The 16,552-nt window shown below is 38.7% G+C and overlaps 1 protein-coding gene across 1 annotated transcript in view; it reads right to left on the bottom strand.

Moving 5' to 3' along the window:
• Positions 1-16,552, bottom strand: part of PPM1H (protein phosphatase, Mg2+/Mn2+ dependent 1H) — a 119,248-nt gene that overhangs the window by 35,459 nt on the left and 67,237 nt on the right. The window contains exons 6-7 of the mRNA XM_044679213.1: positions 12,570-12,633; positions 7,231-7,338 (exon numbers count right to left, since the gene is read on the bottom strand). Coding sequence (XP_044535148.1) covers positions 7,231-7,338; positions 12,570-12,633 — 172 coding nt within the window. The remainder of the gene's footprint in view (positions 1-7,230; positions 7,339-12,569; positions 12,634-16,552) is intronic.

The raw sequence follows: 16,552 nt of genomic DNA, 5'->3' as shown, positions 1-16,552 counted from the left end.
TCTCTCTCTCTCTCTCTCTCTCTCTCTCTCTCTCTCTCTCTCTCTCTCTCTCAATACATATATACACACACATTTAGGGCTGGCTCCCCTCTTCTCCACAAGCCAAAAGGAAAAGCAGAATCTCTACCAAATTAGCAGTGTCAAAGAAAATGAATCACTACATTGATCGTGATCAAATGAGGCCATATTCCTCTTCAGTCTTCTGGAATGGCTGCACTATTGGTCATTTCATCGATCGGTTTTCTTGTTTCTGAAAGTTTCTCTCTCTCTCTTTTTTTACAATGCAGTTGTTACTGTACAAATTGTTCTGTTTCTGCTCACTTCACGTGGCATTCGATCACACAAGTTGAGATGCTGTCTTTTGAGAGAAATCTTTTCCCTCCCTCCCTTTATCCTTAGGTAAAAAGATAACAAAAGGTTAACCTCCTCATTAAGAGAAGGAGGAGAGACTTCAGCTGGCCTGTGCTTGGGCTGTTGGCTATGGCCCACTTCCCCACAAAACAGAAAGAAGAGACTTTGCTTTAAGCTAGACAGGGGTGAAAAGGGACAGAATGTTTCAGAATGTTTGACACTGTTCTTCCAGCAAACTAAAGAGAGTAAGGCACTGCTGAGTGCCTCTGAAGGAATTTCAAAACGAGTCAGGAAACCATGGCCCCAGAACTTTGTGGGTTGCATAGGGATAGACAAATCTGGCTGTAGTTGGGGTTTGGCAAATGAGCTATTTTTCCAGCATTTCATGTTCAGTGAAACTGAAAATGTGTTTGGCCAGAAACCCCTTTCTAATTCTTAAAACCCTGCGTGTTTTTTTAAAGGTAAATCTGATCCATATGCTCTTGGTTCATTTACTTTCAACTCATCAGAATGAATTAAGAGCTAAGATGATGAATGGGAACAGCTCTGATTTTCCAAGAAGATTGTTTGAGCCTTTTTTCTTAGAACCCAGGCACATTTTTCCCCCAGCCATTCAGACAACCCTGACTGTGTTGCATTTCAAACTTTAAATTCAAATGTGCAATAAAGATCTAGGCTTGGCAAAGGGAAGACAACATGGCAGGGAGAATATTTCCAGGAAAAACCCAGTTGGGGGAAGTGAGAGCAAGTAAGAAAAGTCATGAGGAGGGAGAGAAGGGACAGCTAGTCTTCATTAGGGCCTTTTAGAGGAGTAAAATTGGAACTCTGGGATTTGTGGGTGAACCTTATGTGGCCATTATCCAGGGAAATGGGGCCTTTTTTTTGGTACTATCTCTGGCCCCCCTCGCCAACACACACACACACACACACACACACACACACACACACACACACACATTGTGAACTCNCACACACACACACACACACACACACACACACACACACACACACACACTGTGAACTCATGGAATAGTGTTAAGAGCACTAGAGTTTGAGTTACTCTGCTATATTAATAGGGGAGGAACCAAAGGCAAACTACAACCTCTGTGAGCCTCAGTTTCCCCATTATAAAATGAGGTTGAACTGGATCATCTCTTTGGTCCCTTCTGGCTCTAAATCCATGTTGCTATTAAAGAAAAGGAACAAGGAATTCTTGAGCAGCTAGCTATTTAAAATGCAGAAACCATTCTACTATAATGGCTGGGTAATTTTTGGATTAGAACCACTTACATGTAGGGCAACTTACTGGTACACTGTCTCTTGTTATTGAGGTTGGCACAGTTTTCCACATAGATCAGGTTTTTGTAATCTTCTGGTTCTGATCTCCTAGCTTATTCTTATTTCCTTCTCTTCTTACTCCTCCTCCTCTGTTGGAAGTCAGGACCCAGATCCTTGATTACTGTGAAAGGTTAACTCTTCTCCTCAGCAGAGTCACTTAATCACATTCCTCCATTTCTGGACACAGTCGCTTGGTCAACAACCCTGAACTCCATCTCTCCTCAAAAAACATTCTTATCTTCTTCTGACTCTGTGGTTTTTCTAAGACCTGTTTTGTTCATGGTAACATGAAACACACTCTTGACTCTCCACACTTAGCTGGGTGGCATAGATCTCATTTCCTACCTTTGATTTTTCCCCATTCTTATTCCCCCAATCTATGGGACCATTTTTGAAGATCCATTTTGGTTACTGTTTTGTTAGAAACATTAACATATAAAATCAGCCATACATGATTTTAAGGGGAGATTTCTTGCCATTCTTGGCGAAATAAATCATTTTATTTCTTATAATCTTATAGTAGGTATGCCATATGTATTTCTCTGTGAAAATGTTATAATTTCACAGTAGAATGTAAACTCTTTGAGGTCAGGGGTTGTCTCACTTTTGCTTTCATTATTTATAAAACCTAATAGAGAGTGTGGTAAGGGTTTAAAAGGGTTTGACAAAATATAAGAGTTAAAAAAATTGTTATGGCCACCATTTCTAAAAATTAAAGTTAAACTATGAATCAGTAGGCTGTTTAGTAGCTTTATTTACAGCAATGTAGAGATATTAAAGTGGGAAATATAGGAAGGAGGTAGAAAATATTGCCTAGCTAAAAATATCCTAAGTCCGAATCCTAGTGCTTCTAGATCACAAATTCGAATCCCACCAGTTCATGAGAATGTTTCCAGTCAGGGGTTCCAACAACCAAAAACTGACGCCAAAGAGGCTGAGCCAAAAGGGCAGACTCTCACTCCAAGGAGGAAAGAGTCTTACCCGAGTAACCATCCCTCTTTGGCCTGAGTCTCCAATGCAGGAAGCTGAATCTTCACCAGAATCCAAAGTCTGGATCAGGAAGCCAAAATCCAAAGAGCCAAAAGACCCTGAAAACTGCTGAGAACCTTCAATGCACACAAGGCCAAGACTGCCAAGAATCCTACCAGAGCTCATGTTCTCAAGGCTAAGAGCTACCAAGAATGAAGAGTCAAATTCTCAAGCTCCCTCTTATATACAATTTTCTCTGCCAATCAACTCTCTTCCTTACATCTCAGGAATCAATCACAGTCTTTCAATTTGCCTAGCACTGCCTGTGGCCTTTGTTAGTGGCTTACTAAGTGTTAAGTGGGGGTACTTTAAGTTCTTGATTGACTAACTTAAAATAGTCAAAGGGAAAAAAATTTCTTTTTGCAATCCACCTTGTGATTCTATTGGGAGCCGGGCATGTTGAAATCTCCCAGATTTACATGCCTAGTTTCCCCAATGAATCATTTCAAATATCCAGCTTAAACTTCTAAAGATCTTCTAGCTAAAGGTGCATACAATACTGTACTTTCTAAGGGAAAATTACAATTGTTGGAGATAAGAGGGAAATAAAAAAGGAAGAGAGCAAAACCAATGATTGATAGATGCACTGACAAAAGCCAATTAGGGTACAGTCCCCTATGGCACAGGAGTTTACATTCAAAATAAATGTGTTCAACCCTCTTCAGTTCACTTCACTACACCTCAAAGTTCATTCTGGATCTTCTGATGCAGTGTATGGTTTCCATAGGCTTCTTTATGGCACCTTCTTTAAAAGAGTTCACTTTCTTGATTCAGGGAGCTTCTTTTCCTGAAATTTTTCTCAGAAAAAAATTTAAATCTTGGTGTGCTTAATTCACCTTTATCAACAGATGGGACACATTCCATCTCTCATTGTTGGGCCTCAGTATAGGCTGTAGGCAACTGAAAAAAGCAGAAAGCTAAATCTTTGTAAGGTGATAACCTCTCGCCTCCCATGTCCATACCCCCTGAATGCATCAAGTAAGCCGATGGGGAGGAGGATCAAATTCCTTCCTCCTCTCACTGATACGTGCCCATGTTTTCCTGTTGTCTCCCCCTGCAGAAAGTAGTTCTTTGAGAGAAGGGACTCTTCCATTTTTGTCTTCTAACATCAGTGCTTAGGACACTGCTTGCAAAAAAAAGATTTTTTTAATTGGTTGGAAACAACATATGTACATAGAGCTGGCACATCTAATGGGAATATATAATGTTTCGGTTCCTTTCATGAGAGAATAAAAAATTAGATGGAATAATCACTGCATTGAATTCTCTGAATCATCATGCCCAGAGAAGGAAGCAGGGAGGTAAGTACCCTAGGATTTACTGCCTTGCTTAGCTTATGGAGGACAACTGGATTATAGTCCATAGTAACTCACAGGTCCTGATGTCATTTGTTTGGCTTGGCCACCTAAACAGTCAAAGTGCCTTTTGTTAAAGTACCAAAACCCCCTGGGACTGTGGGAGAGGTTCCAAATTACTGAATGAAGACTATTTTCCCTAAGGTAGTTTAGGATTGGATTACTAGGTGTGATTACTGGCAAATCACATGCCCTGGGCAGTTAAGTCTCCTCAGCACACAAAGCTCCCCTTCAGTAGCAATTTTTATCTATTTAACTATAGGGATGACATAGAGATGGGGATGTTTAAATGCTTTAGGCATTTTCAATGCAAACCACATCTCAGCAACTGATATTTGCCTAGAATGGCCTCAAAGAAATGGATGTTTTTTTCTATAGCTACCAGAACAGCCAACTAACTGGTATTCTTTCCTCTAGATTCACAACCAATCCATTTTTCATGTAACTACTATCTTGTTTTTATGTATGGATTATATCATGTCTCCTTTGCTCGAAATCCTTCAATAGCTCCCTACTACCTATTGTGGATAGTACCAAACTCTATACAGATAGTTCTTGCTTTAACTTTAATACCTATGTTAATTTTACTGTATAGTACCATGCTCTTTCTCTCCTCTCCCAATCCCATAGGTACTCCATGCCCCCCTCCAAATACCCCAAAAATCCTCCAAGTGAAAGCAGAGCTGATTTGGGGAGATACTGCTGCTGAGGGTGGTAAAGTTTAAACTTCTTAGTCTGACATTCAGATAACCCTTCCAGCATCCTCTAACCCTCATTCCAGCATTACCTTCCCTCAAAAGAGAGTCATTATCTTATTTTACCAACTTAGATGGCAGCTTGATGGCTCAGTGGAAAGAGCACTGGGCTTAGAATCAGGAAGAACTAAGTTCAAATCCAGCCTCATTTGTTAGCTGTGGAATCCTACAGCAAGACATTTAACCTCTGTTTGTCTTAATCTCCTGGAGAAGGAAATGGCAAATCACTCCAGTATCTTTGCCAAGAAAACCCAATGGACTGGTCTGTGGGGGGTCACAAAAAGTGAGATGCAAATGAATGCTTGAACACCAACCCCATGATCACACCATTTCTATGACTTGAATGCCCATTCTTTTAAAATACTATCCTCTAACATGTTAAACTGAGCTCAAATGTCACCTCCTCTAAGAAGCTTTCCTTCATACTTTAGCAATGACTTTCTCCAACTTCCAGGCTACGTGACCAAATGACTGGGTGACTAAGACATTTTCTCCCGACCTCTGAAAGCTGTGGAACAGATGCAGTTACTTCTCCCCCCTTTAATTTTTGGTAGGAGGAAGAGAGCTACACAGGATAGAAAAACATGGATGGGGTTTTCCTTTTCATTGTCTATCATCTCATTACCTTTTCCTCCATGCCCACCCTTCTTTCTTCTTTCTCTATGGGTGTTCCCATTCTTCTGGTTATCCAGGTTTACACACAGATCTCATACTTTCTCACCCTCGCACATCTGGTTGCTGCCAAATCTCATTGTTTCTTCCTGAACAATATCTCTCCTTCTTGCCTCCTTTTTTCTACTTACACACCTGAGGACTGGCCCTCATTACCTCTCAGCTAGATTGCCTGTAATAGCCTTCTCATTGGTCTTCCCTATCTCAATTCTGACCCCATCCTCCAAAGCAAAGTGATTTTTCTGAAGCCTGACTTATGTTGTTTCCTAGAGTTCATGATCATACCAGCCCATCCCCACTCCCCACCCTCTGGCCTTCTTACTTACACGTCTTACCTGGATGCCTCACTTTGGCTGTTCTCCATGCCTTGCAATCTCTTGTTTCCTTCAAAACTCAGTTCAAGAATCTCCCCTCTCTGGGCTTGGTGTTTTACCCACTGAATATCACTTGTTTTTCAAATTGCCTTCCTTTCTCAATCTATTTTCCTGCCTTTTCCCTCCAAGAGACTTAGTTTTGTGGTTCAGCAGTACTCCATCACACTCATGTCCCCTGATTCGTTTAGCCACCGACTTCCTAATTAGTAGGGGTAAATTTTGCATCTAGTTTTTGCCGACTAAGAAAAGTGTTGCTATTGATATTTTGATATATCAGTATGAACTTTTTCTTTATCCCTCTCCCCTAATCTTTGACCTCCTCATGGTACATGCCAAACAGTGGGATCTCTAGACCAAAGGACATGGAGATTTTAGTCAATGTTTTAGCATATTTGCAATTTTCCATGCCAGAATGGTTGGCTCGGCAAATCTATAACTCCACTAACTTCATATTGATTATTCTCACCTTTTGCCACTTTTTCAATTGGTTGGGCATAAAGTGAAACTTCAGAGTTGTTTTGACCTGTGTTCCCTATTATTGTGATCTTTCACATACTTGCATCAGTTTATAATTTTTCTCCTGAAAACTTCATATCTTTGGACCTTGGCCATTCGCATTTGATGTAACATTTCTGCACTGGTTCCAACTACCTCAGGGAATATGGAAATTCTGAATTTCAACAAAAACCTTTGCATAATGAGTGGATAGGATTGAAAGAGAAGAATCCTAAGTAAATAAGAACAGCTTATGATGTACTTTTTCAAAATGGCCCCATGAATCTTCTTTTTCAGACACGTTAGTCATTAGAACCAACTACCAAAGCAGACTATTTGTGGATACAAGTTATAAGGAAAAATAAATATATAAATAAAAAACCATAAAAATAAATAAATAAAAATAAAAAAATAAAGTACATTTGATTTTTTTAGTTAGTGGGTATGTGATGAAAGGGTCCATTGCTCTATTCCAGTGATTCCCAAAGTGGGCACTACTACCCCCTGGTGGGTGCTGCAGCGATCCAGAGGAGGGGTGATGGCTACAGGTGTATTTATCTTTCCTATTAATTGCTATTAAAATTTAAAAAAAAATTAATTTCTAGGGGGCTAAGTAATATTTTTTCTGGTAAGGGGGCGGTAGGCCAAAAAAGTTTGGGAACCACAGCTCTATTCCTTCAGGTCTTTTTGGCTCTCACTTTTCATGTGGCAGGAGCTTAATGAATGTCTATTGAAAAGGGTAAATTCTAGTGGCAGAAATGAGGAATGTGCAAATTTTTGCTGGACATAAGAGTTGATTTTTTTTCTTTTCAAAGGCACATGCCCAAGCCAAACCCTTCCTCCCCTGTTGCCACCTTGTACCTCAGGAGCCGAAGACAGGAATGGTTTTATGTAGATGTTGGAGTCATGAACCTTCAGGTCATGGTCCCCAAGTCCTCTGGTCACACCAATAGTTGCCATCACTCGTGCCTAGGAGTAGGAGAAGCACAGGTCATCCAAAGCATCCACAGAGACCCCAAAACACAAAAACTGCCCCACAAAACAACCACAAACTCTTCTCTAATAGTAGTTATAGCTACTAAGGGCAGAAACTGAATGTCCCCCTTCTTCCTATCAATCTTCCCACTTCCTTTGCTATTGACTGTAACCTTGAACCTTTTCCCCTTTGCTATTTTCAGATTTCATCTTTTGATTCCTCATCTGCAGCTATTTACCCATTTTGCCCAAGGTCATAATTCTCAAAGCAGTAAGTGCTGCTATAACTGCCCCCACCTCTCCATATCTCCATCACTGCTGAAGATCTCGAAAAAAATACTGCCATGCAATTGAGCACCATAAGCAAATATGATTTTATCAGTGAAAGTGACATGAAATAAAATGTATTATCATGTGCATTGCTCTTTCTCTAATTGATTTGTGGCTGAAACCTTCTATATGTATCATCTCTCTCCTGCTAGGATGTGAACAACTAGAGCATGTGGACTATCTCCATTTTTCTGTCTGTATCCCAAGTACCTAGTATATAGTGCTTTCCATAAAGTAGGCACTTAATAATCATTTTTCCATTCATTCATTCATTCATTCATTCATTCATTCATTCATTCCTTCAGTGAAAATTCACTGCCTCCCCACCAAAGAATTGTGAATTGTCAGAACTATATCCATATTCAGAGTACTGGACCTGAAGTCAAAAAGACCTGAGCTCAAATCTGGCTTCAGACACTTCCTAGCTAGGTGACTCTGGACAAGTCACTACTTGCTGTAGTTTTGTCATCTGCAAAATAAGTTGGAGAAGGAAATGGCAAACCACTCCAGTATCTTTGTCAAAGCAATCCCAAATGGGATCATGGAAAATCAGGCATGATTGAAATGACTAAATAATAATACCCAGATTAGAAGGGCATGGAATATTTATATGATAAATGAGTGTCAGGCATTTTTCTTACATCATGCTAGGAGGTGATGGGAATCACTCCTTCTCCCACCTTCAAGAATATGGATGCATATTGTGAAGACCAGATTGGCTATCTGTCAAGGACAGTATAGAAAGGATTCCTACCTAGGAAGGGAGGTTAGGCTACATGATATCAATGTCTTCCTCTAACTCTAAGATTCTTTGATTCTTTGTGTTATACTATTGGGCTAAAGAAATTCTGAGTCCAAAGAATCCATGCTGTGTCTGCTTACTAGTTCAGAGAATTTGTCCCCAAAATAGTACAGATCCTACACGTACAAATTCCTAAAAATAAGAGAAAATGTCTATGCATGAATCTGTTGAAAAGTAGGAGGGAGAGAAGAGAGGAGAGAAGAATGAATCCCTTGTAGATCATCCAGGAAGATTTAAGACTCTAACTTCAATATTTTTTAGACTATAAATCTTCGTATCCAAATGAGAAACTCATCTATAAGGTGTGGGCAATTGGGACCACAGTAAGTGGAGGAATTGCAGCGAAATGAGACCCTGCTATCTTTAAAGTGATCTTAGAGTCTTGTTTCATTGAGTGTGCTAGAATCCATGTCAATAGCTACCATATTTGTTTACTGCTATGCATTTGATGATACAGTGCTCTCTGAAAATTACTAAGGGGAAAGCCTTGATTCAACAAAATGCTCAGGAAACGAATATAGTCTTTTGAATTTTCTGGTCAAGTGAGGAAACATTTTATTTCAACCTCGGCTGCTGGAATTTTTGCTAAAACATATCTGTTCCTATGTATACCTTTTAAAAAAGTCTAATATGGGGGCAGCTGGGTGGCTTAGTCAATTGAGAGCCAGGCCTAGAGACAGGAGGTCCTGGGTTCAGATCTTGCATGAGACACTTCCTAGCTGTGTGATCCTAGGCAAGTCACTTAGCCCCCATTGCCTAGCCCTTACCACTCTTCTGTCTTAGAACCAATACACAGAATTGATTCTAAGATGGAAGATAAGGGTGTAAAAAAAAAAAGAAGAAAGTATTAATTTTAACATGATAGAACTAATACTACCATGCTTGTCCTTATTTTCTTCTGAACAATATTATCAGTTCTGCATAATTTAAAAATGTTTCATTGATGCTCTTTTCTTTTTCTCATCATTATTAATAAAAACCTTCACACTTTACCTTAACTGACTCCCACCAAAACAAAAAAAAGTTCTCTCTGTAATAATTATGGTCAAACAAACTTGGCTGTGTTTCCCTTTACAATACTGTAGTCATTTTACAGAAATTGTTCTCTTGGTTTTGCTCATTTTATTCTGCAGTCACTTATATAAATATTTTCACATTTCTCTGAATCTATCCTTTCGTTCTTTTTACCCCCCCCTCCATCCTCTTCTTTGTTTTTATGAAGGAGGTAAAAGAAGGAAAATGAAGAAATGGGATCAATGCTAGGAATCTGGCCTCAGACACTTAGTAGCTGAATGACCCTGAGGAAATCACTTAATACTTTTTTTGCCTCAGTTTCCTTATCTTTAAAATAAGATGGACAAGAAAATGGTAAACCATTTTGGTATCTTTGCAAAAGAAAACCCTTAAACAGCATTATAAAGAGTCAAACACAACTCAAATAACTGAACAATAATAATGCAGTGTTCCTCTCTTTATCTCCTTTTAATAGCCACTTAGAGATTCCCCATCTGAAGCTGGTTCATTGGCTGGTGCTCCTTCCTTGACTTTGTCCTCCTTCTTAAACTTCTTTCTTACTATTTCCAAGTTTTTTAGAGTTTTTAGACATCGAACTGTTACATGGATGTGTCTATGGTCAACCCTTCTTTTTCTAGTTTGGACAAGATTCATGAGATGTGCAATGTCCCAATTTTTTTCTCTATGTTGGAATACTCTTCTCATGAAGGTCAATTATGGGCAATAGCAAGTTCCTTTCCCTTCTTCCTCCTTTCTTCCCTTATATATGTATACCATGTTTCCTTCATTTCCTTTCCTCTTTTAAAATTAACAAAAAGAACAAAACCACACAGTTCTTGAGTTTTTATATTACTGTCTTCAAGGATTCCTGAACCATTTTCCTTTTGGAGAAAGATATTTGATATTCCAATATTTTTTCTCCCGTATAGAAATTGCACCATATAATTTTGTACAATTTATACTGTGGTTCCTCAGTACTTGAACTCTTTCTTTTCGGAAGGCTTGCAGTATTATTATTAATTTTTTTGACCTGGAGGTTTTGCAATTTCATCCCTGGGTGTTTTTCTGACATAGTTTCTTTGAGGAGGTGACCAGTGAATGTCTTTTCTTACTTTGCCTTCTGATTCTATTAGATCTAAGATGCAGTTTTCTCTTAGGATTTGTTGATTATGATTCTTTTGTGATTTCTTGAAATATTTTTTGAGGAGGGGAGTCCGATGATACTGAAATGATCTCTCCTCAACCTCTTTTTCTGGTCTTTGATAGTGGATATTGTCTTCTATTTTTTTGATCTTTTGATTTTGTATCAACATTTCCTGCTGTTTCATGGAGTTACTGAGTTCTGACTGTGCCATTTTATTTTTCATGGAGTTCAAAAATGTTATTAACTAACATTTATATAGTGCTTATTGTATAGCAGGCACTGTGCTAAATGCTTAACAAATATCTTATTTGATCCTCACAATAACCTCGGGTGGTGGGTACTATTATTAACCCTATTTTACAAGTGAGGAAACTCAGGCAGAGAGGTAAACTCAAGAGAGTGAGGCTGCCTACCTTCTCTTCTCAGTTATGTGTTCTATTTTCTTCTTCAGAACTTTATTTTCATTTTTAAAAATTTCCTTCTTCAATTATTCTAGTTAATTAAGAAAAATCCTTACCTTCATCTTAGAATCAATACTTTGTATTGGTACTAAGACAGAAGAACAGTAAGAGTTAGGCAACGGGGTGTAAGTGACTTGCCCAGGGTCACACTGCTAGAAAGTATCATTCTGTAAATTCTTACAAACAAAATGAAACCCACATTTTCCTCTGATTCATTTCTTTCTTAGCAAACCCAAGTGCTTAAAAATAATTCTGCCTAGAAGAAAAACATACAATCGATCACATAGTTCGATAGGGATATAATTAGGGTTTTGATATTAAAAGATCGCTCTACAGCAAATATGAATAACATGGAAATAGGTTTTAAACAATGATACACGTATAACCCAGTGGAATTGCTTGTCGGCTTCGGGAGGAGAGAGGAATGAGTGGAGGTGGAGAATCATGAATCATGTAAACACGGAAAAATATTCTAAATAAAAAAGAATTTTAAAAAGAGGATTAATAAAAAGATGGAAGGAAATAAATATTTAAAAAAATATAATTCTGCCTAGATGAGAGTTCTCAGCTCAGGTGCCACTTTCCTAAGTGCCACTCTAGCCAACCCCTCACTCCCCAATCTTTCCCAAGTTGTTAATGACTGCTCCCCTCTTGAATAATCTCCATATGCAGTTATTTGGAAAGTGCTGTATTTTTTTTTATAAGCTTCCAAAGTCCTGAGATATTTCACTTTAGTTTTTGTCTCTCTAGTACCTACCACTGGGCTTAGAACAAAATAGATACTGAATTGATATCTGCTGAAATGCTGTGAATTAATTGCAGCTCTACTTTCTCTGGTCATTCCCCATCTCTTCTGGTTTTGTCCAGCATTTCACATAGCGATTAAACATACTAGTGCCTGTTTCAAGGATGCTGATTGCAAGGCAAGACAGTGGTTGAGATGACAGGTTTCTCACTGAAGCATGAACTCAGATCTCCCCCTTTAATTCCAGGACTTCAACATTCAGTCCTTTGTTTCCAAACCATTTTAAGATGCAGAGCCTGAATGGGGAGTCAATACTGGTATACTAGGTCCTCCTCTACCTAACTGCCTCAGGAGGACCCAGGCTTTGCTAACAAAGGCTTCCCTAACTACCTACACATCATCAGTAATTAATTTAAGTTAATCTGGTTGTGGCTTAATTACAGCAAAGTCTCAGATTCCATTTTGGGTGCCCGTTGCAAGTAGAAAACAAAGCCTAATGATAAAATTTGTCATAAAACTGATTTTCAATCCATTGTACTTCCCACCCATCACTAACCATATCGCAGCAGAGGAGGCTGATCTATGGTTGATATATTATTCTTTCAGGCTGTCAAAATGATCAAATAGAGAGATACTGAGTGGAAAACATAGGACTGCCATAGGCTAAACAGAATGGGAGCGAGCACAGAGTTCTTTATCCTTTCAATTCAGGGAATACACAATGCCTACCTTCTTGCCTTCTCCATATATAAGTGGAAACTTCAGGTCCTCATCCTCAATGGTTTTGTATGCCCTGTGGGGGGATAAACAACATTAAAAAAAAAGAGGTTTGCACTCAATTAGTGACCCACTGCCCTGACACAGGTGGCTAGGTACTCAATTTTCCTAGAGATTCCAGCCTTTTACCACACTGCCAATCTCCTTTGCAATACGGAATTGTTTTATCCACAGATTTGTGCTGGTATGTTTAAAAAAAGAAAGAAAGAAATGGACAAGCTGTAAAACGCAAAGTATTTAAATGTGAAACGAGGCTATTTTGCTGCAGAAAATAAATGACTATATCAAAATTAGCCAGAGGTTTCTGTCCAAAGCATTAGGTTTTCAGTAAAATAAAATTACAAAAACTAAGAATTGGCTGCCTTTGCATAGGTGGATGGAGTGTGAAATGGTTGCAATTTCCAGTCCAGGGGCTGTTTACACAAAAGTAAGCTTCCCTTCAAGGTGGTTTGAGAATGGATATGTAGAGTATATCTGACCTTGAAAACAATGGAAGGAAAGAGAAGAGCATTTATTAAGTGTTTACTATGTTCAGAGGATTGTGGTAAGTGCTGAGGATAGAAACAGAAAAATGCACAGTTTCTCCTCTCAAAGAGCTCATATTCTAGCCTACCTAGAAGGGCACAGCAGCAGTACTAGAGGAAAGGACCCAGAGTCTAAAGGGCATAAAAGCAGGGTAAATGATGAGGTTTGGTGGTTCTTTGGGAGCAATGGGAGGGTAGCTAGATGGTTAAAGCCTAGTGATTTATTCTTCTGAATGGAAGGACTATAGCTTGTAACTCTCTCTCTCTTTTTAAACCCTCACCTTCCATCTTAGAATCAACACTGTATATTGGTTCCAAGGCCTGAATGAGATATACAAGGTTTGAATACATTTTTTGATTTGTAATAATTGCTAAAGATATTGAATGGAAAGAGAAGCAAGTTTATATTTCAATGGTGGTAAGTTTTAGTTAGAAGGAGGTTGAACTTGGACTACCACTGGTGGTGATGATGGGAAAGTTACCTACCTCTCTGGGCTTTAGTTCTCATCTGAGGCTCAAAGCTAAAAAGAATAATAATTTGTGTATGCCTCATCTCATAGAGTTGCTGCAAGGATCAAGGGAGGGAACGCATATAAAGTTCTCTGCAACTGGAAAAGTGTCACATCCTCATGAGTTGCCATCATCATTCCTAGATGGGGCTAGTCAGATGCCATCTTTCCCACATCTGGGGCAAGGAAAAAAGAAAACTATTTTTTGCAATCTTCCTAGCCAGGAAATAAAAAAAAATACAACAATACAGCTTTAAAGGAGGTGCTCAGAGAGCTACCTAGAACTGAGGAATGCATGCTTGTAGAGACTCACAACAATTGAAAATACTTCCAGTTTAAGAAAGGTTGTCTGGTGTGATAAACAATTGGAGTAAAAGTCAAGAGATGAGAATCCTGTTAGTCTCAATCAGTAAATGAGCTTCTTGGTCAAAAGTTTTTCTTTCTATAAAATGGGGACAAGACTGCTTCAAAGAAATTCTGGGAAAGCCAATTAAGTAATGAATTAAGTTAGCAAGCTAACCTCTTGGTCTAATTTGTTAGCTCATTCTATTAAGTGAATGGCAAAAAGGTATTTGTTGACCAATGACATGCTGAACTCTACTACCACCATCACTAACACTACTAACAAAATCATCACTAGTTGATTTTATATGGCATTTTATAGTTTGCAAAGTGTTTTACAGACATCTCTTTTGATCTAGTGGGAAGAAAAGAATGAGGAGAGCTGGTATTCAGATTTGGGGAGGGTCTCCATGACCATGCACAATTGAAAACTGTCTACATAGAGCTCAAGTTAGGAAAATCTATACATCAGAAACTGGCAGAAAAAAGTGCTCTTGATGGGAGCACTACAGTACGATGATGAGCCTTTGGGAACTCCTAGGCTGAGTGTGATAGCATTCTAAGAATCACATTAGGATCCCAATGGGAACAGCTCTATAACTCTACTCCCTTCTAACGCCAAATTCCTAAATAAGGCTAGCTATACTCAGTGCCACCATTTCTTCTGCCATTCATGCCTCAACTCTTTGCAATCTGTTTTCTGTTCTCATCACTTAAAAACTGAAAGTTTTCCTTGCAGTTACTAATGATCTTTTAATTGTCACATCTGGTAGTCTTTATTTTCCCCCTTCCTCATAGTCTTCATACTTTTTAAACATTTGCTGCCATCAACCACTTTCCTTTCTTATCTGGGCTTTTGTGCTCTTCCTGTCTGTCTATCTACTTTTCAGTTTCCTTTGCTGGTTCTTAAATCAGACCACATCCCTTAAGTAAGGGCATTCATCAAGGCCCTCCTTCTCTCTTTCTACTCATCAGCTCCTATAGGTTTAATGGTCATTTCTTTGTTGATGAATTACAGATCTATATATTCAGCCCCAGTCACTCTTCAGAGTATTGGTCCTTAAGCATTACCAGTTGCCTACTGAACATTTCAAATTGGATATCCTAGAAACATCTCAAACTCACCATGTTCAACATAAAATTTATTATCTTCCCCCTCCCCGCTAACCCACCACTCTTTCAAACTTCCCTATTTCTGTCAAACCATTATTCTACCAGTCATCCAGGTTGTTCCTTGGAGCAACATTTGTACAGACAGGTATGCCAATGTTGCCAGAGATACCAGTCATTAATAACTTCCAGAAATGTGCCCTAGGGAGGAAATTCAAGGAGATGTGTGCCAGGCAAGTCACATCTCTGCCACTACCAATTGACCAATACTTTCTCTCAGACTACAGTGGAAGCATTCCGGTATCCTCTGTCCAAGAATCCCAGGAATATCCAAACCAACCAGACTTCTGGCCTTGCTTCTTACTCAGGCTGTAGTACCACTTGTGGTTCTATAGCCCACGGCTCCTTGGCAACTATAGCTACTGAAGAACCAGAAAAGAAAGTTCTTACCACCAAAGTCTTTGGCATTGTTGAATCACTTAACATTAAAAAAGATATGATACTTATCAATGGAAAATACCCTAAAGATGATGCACTGTTAAGTAATTGAGCATCATAAAAATACAGCTTTATCATTAAAAATGGTATCAAAGTCTTTCTTATTATCATATTCTCTGAACCACTGGGCTTTTCCATTTGACCTATGACTTGAATCTTCCTCTTGAGTTATATACTGGTTTGGATATTCCTTGGATACTTGTCTCCCCCATTAGAATATGAGCTCCTAGAACTCTGACAATTCCATAACTTGGCACAGTGCTTAGTACATGGTAAGTATTTGGTAATGTACATCATAAGTATTGAATAATTTCTTCATTCATTCATACTCAAAAGTAAACTCCCATCAGTTACTATGATGACTTCACAATGTGTCCTGGAGTGCAAGCAAATTTATTGTTCCACCAAAGGAGATACTAGAGGTCATCTTGTCTAACACCTTAACCAATGTCCCCATATTGTCTCTAGCACCTAGCACATTTTATGGCACATGGTAAGCACACACAATGATGCTTGTTGACTGATTTTTCCTGATGGGATTTCATCCAGGCTCTGCATCATTAGACAGTTCTGGTTATTAAAAGTTTTTCCTTGCATGGAGCTGAAATTGTAACTGCTACTTATTTGCCCTTATTCTATCTCGAACTACTTAGGGCAATTTTTACCTAAGTTCCTCAATATTTCTCTATTTAGCCTTCATGAACTTTCAGTTCTCCAACATTCTGGGAGTCTTCCTTTAAGGAGAGCCCTCTTAGATGGTACAAATTCTAGTACTCCATATATGTTTTGAATCCAAGACTACAATATAGACTCTTGCTCCCCTCTGTAAAAATAAATTTAAATGAATTGATTATTGATTATAAACTGATTAGATACTCTGCTTATTGTGCTTACAAAGTATCTTCAGTTTATATAATTAAAGTGAAGCTCATAAATGAACTTTTCTTCAGGA

The sequence above is a fragment of the Gracilinanus agilis genome, chromosome 5, assembly GCF_016433145.1.
Source record: "Gracilinanus agilis isolate LMUSP501 chromosome 5, AgileGrace, whole genome shotgun sequence".
NCBI lineage: Eukaryota > Metazoa > Chordata > Mammalia > Didelphimorphia > Didelphidae > Gracilinanus > Gracilinanus agilis.
This window is presented reverse-complemented; position numbering and strand designations above follow the sequence as displayed.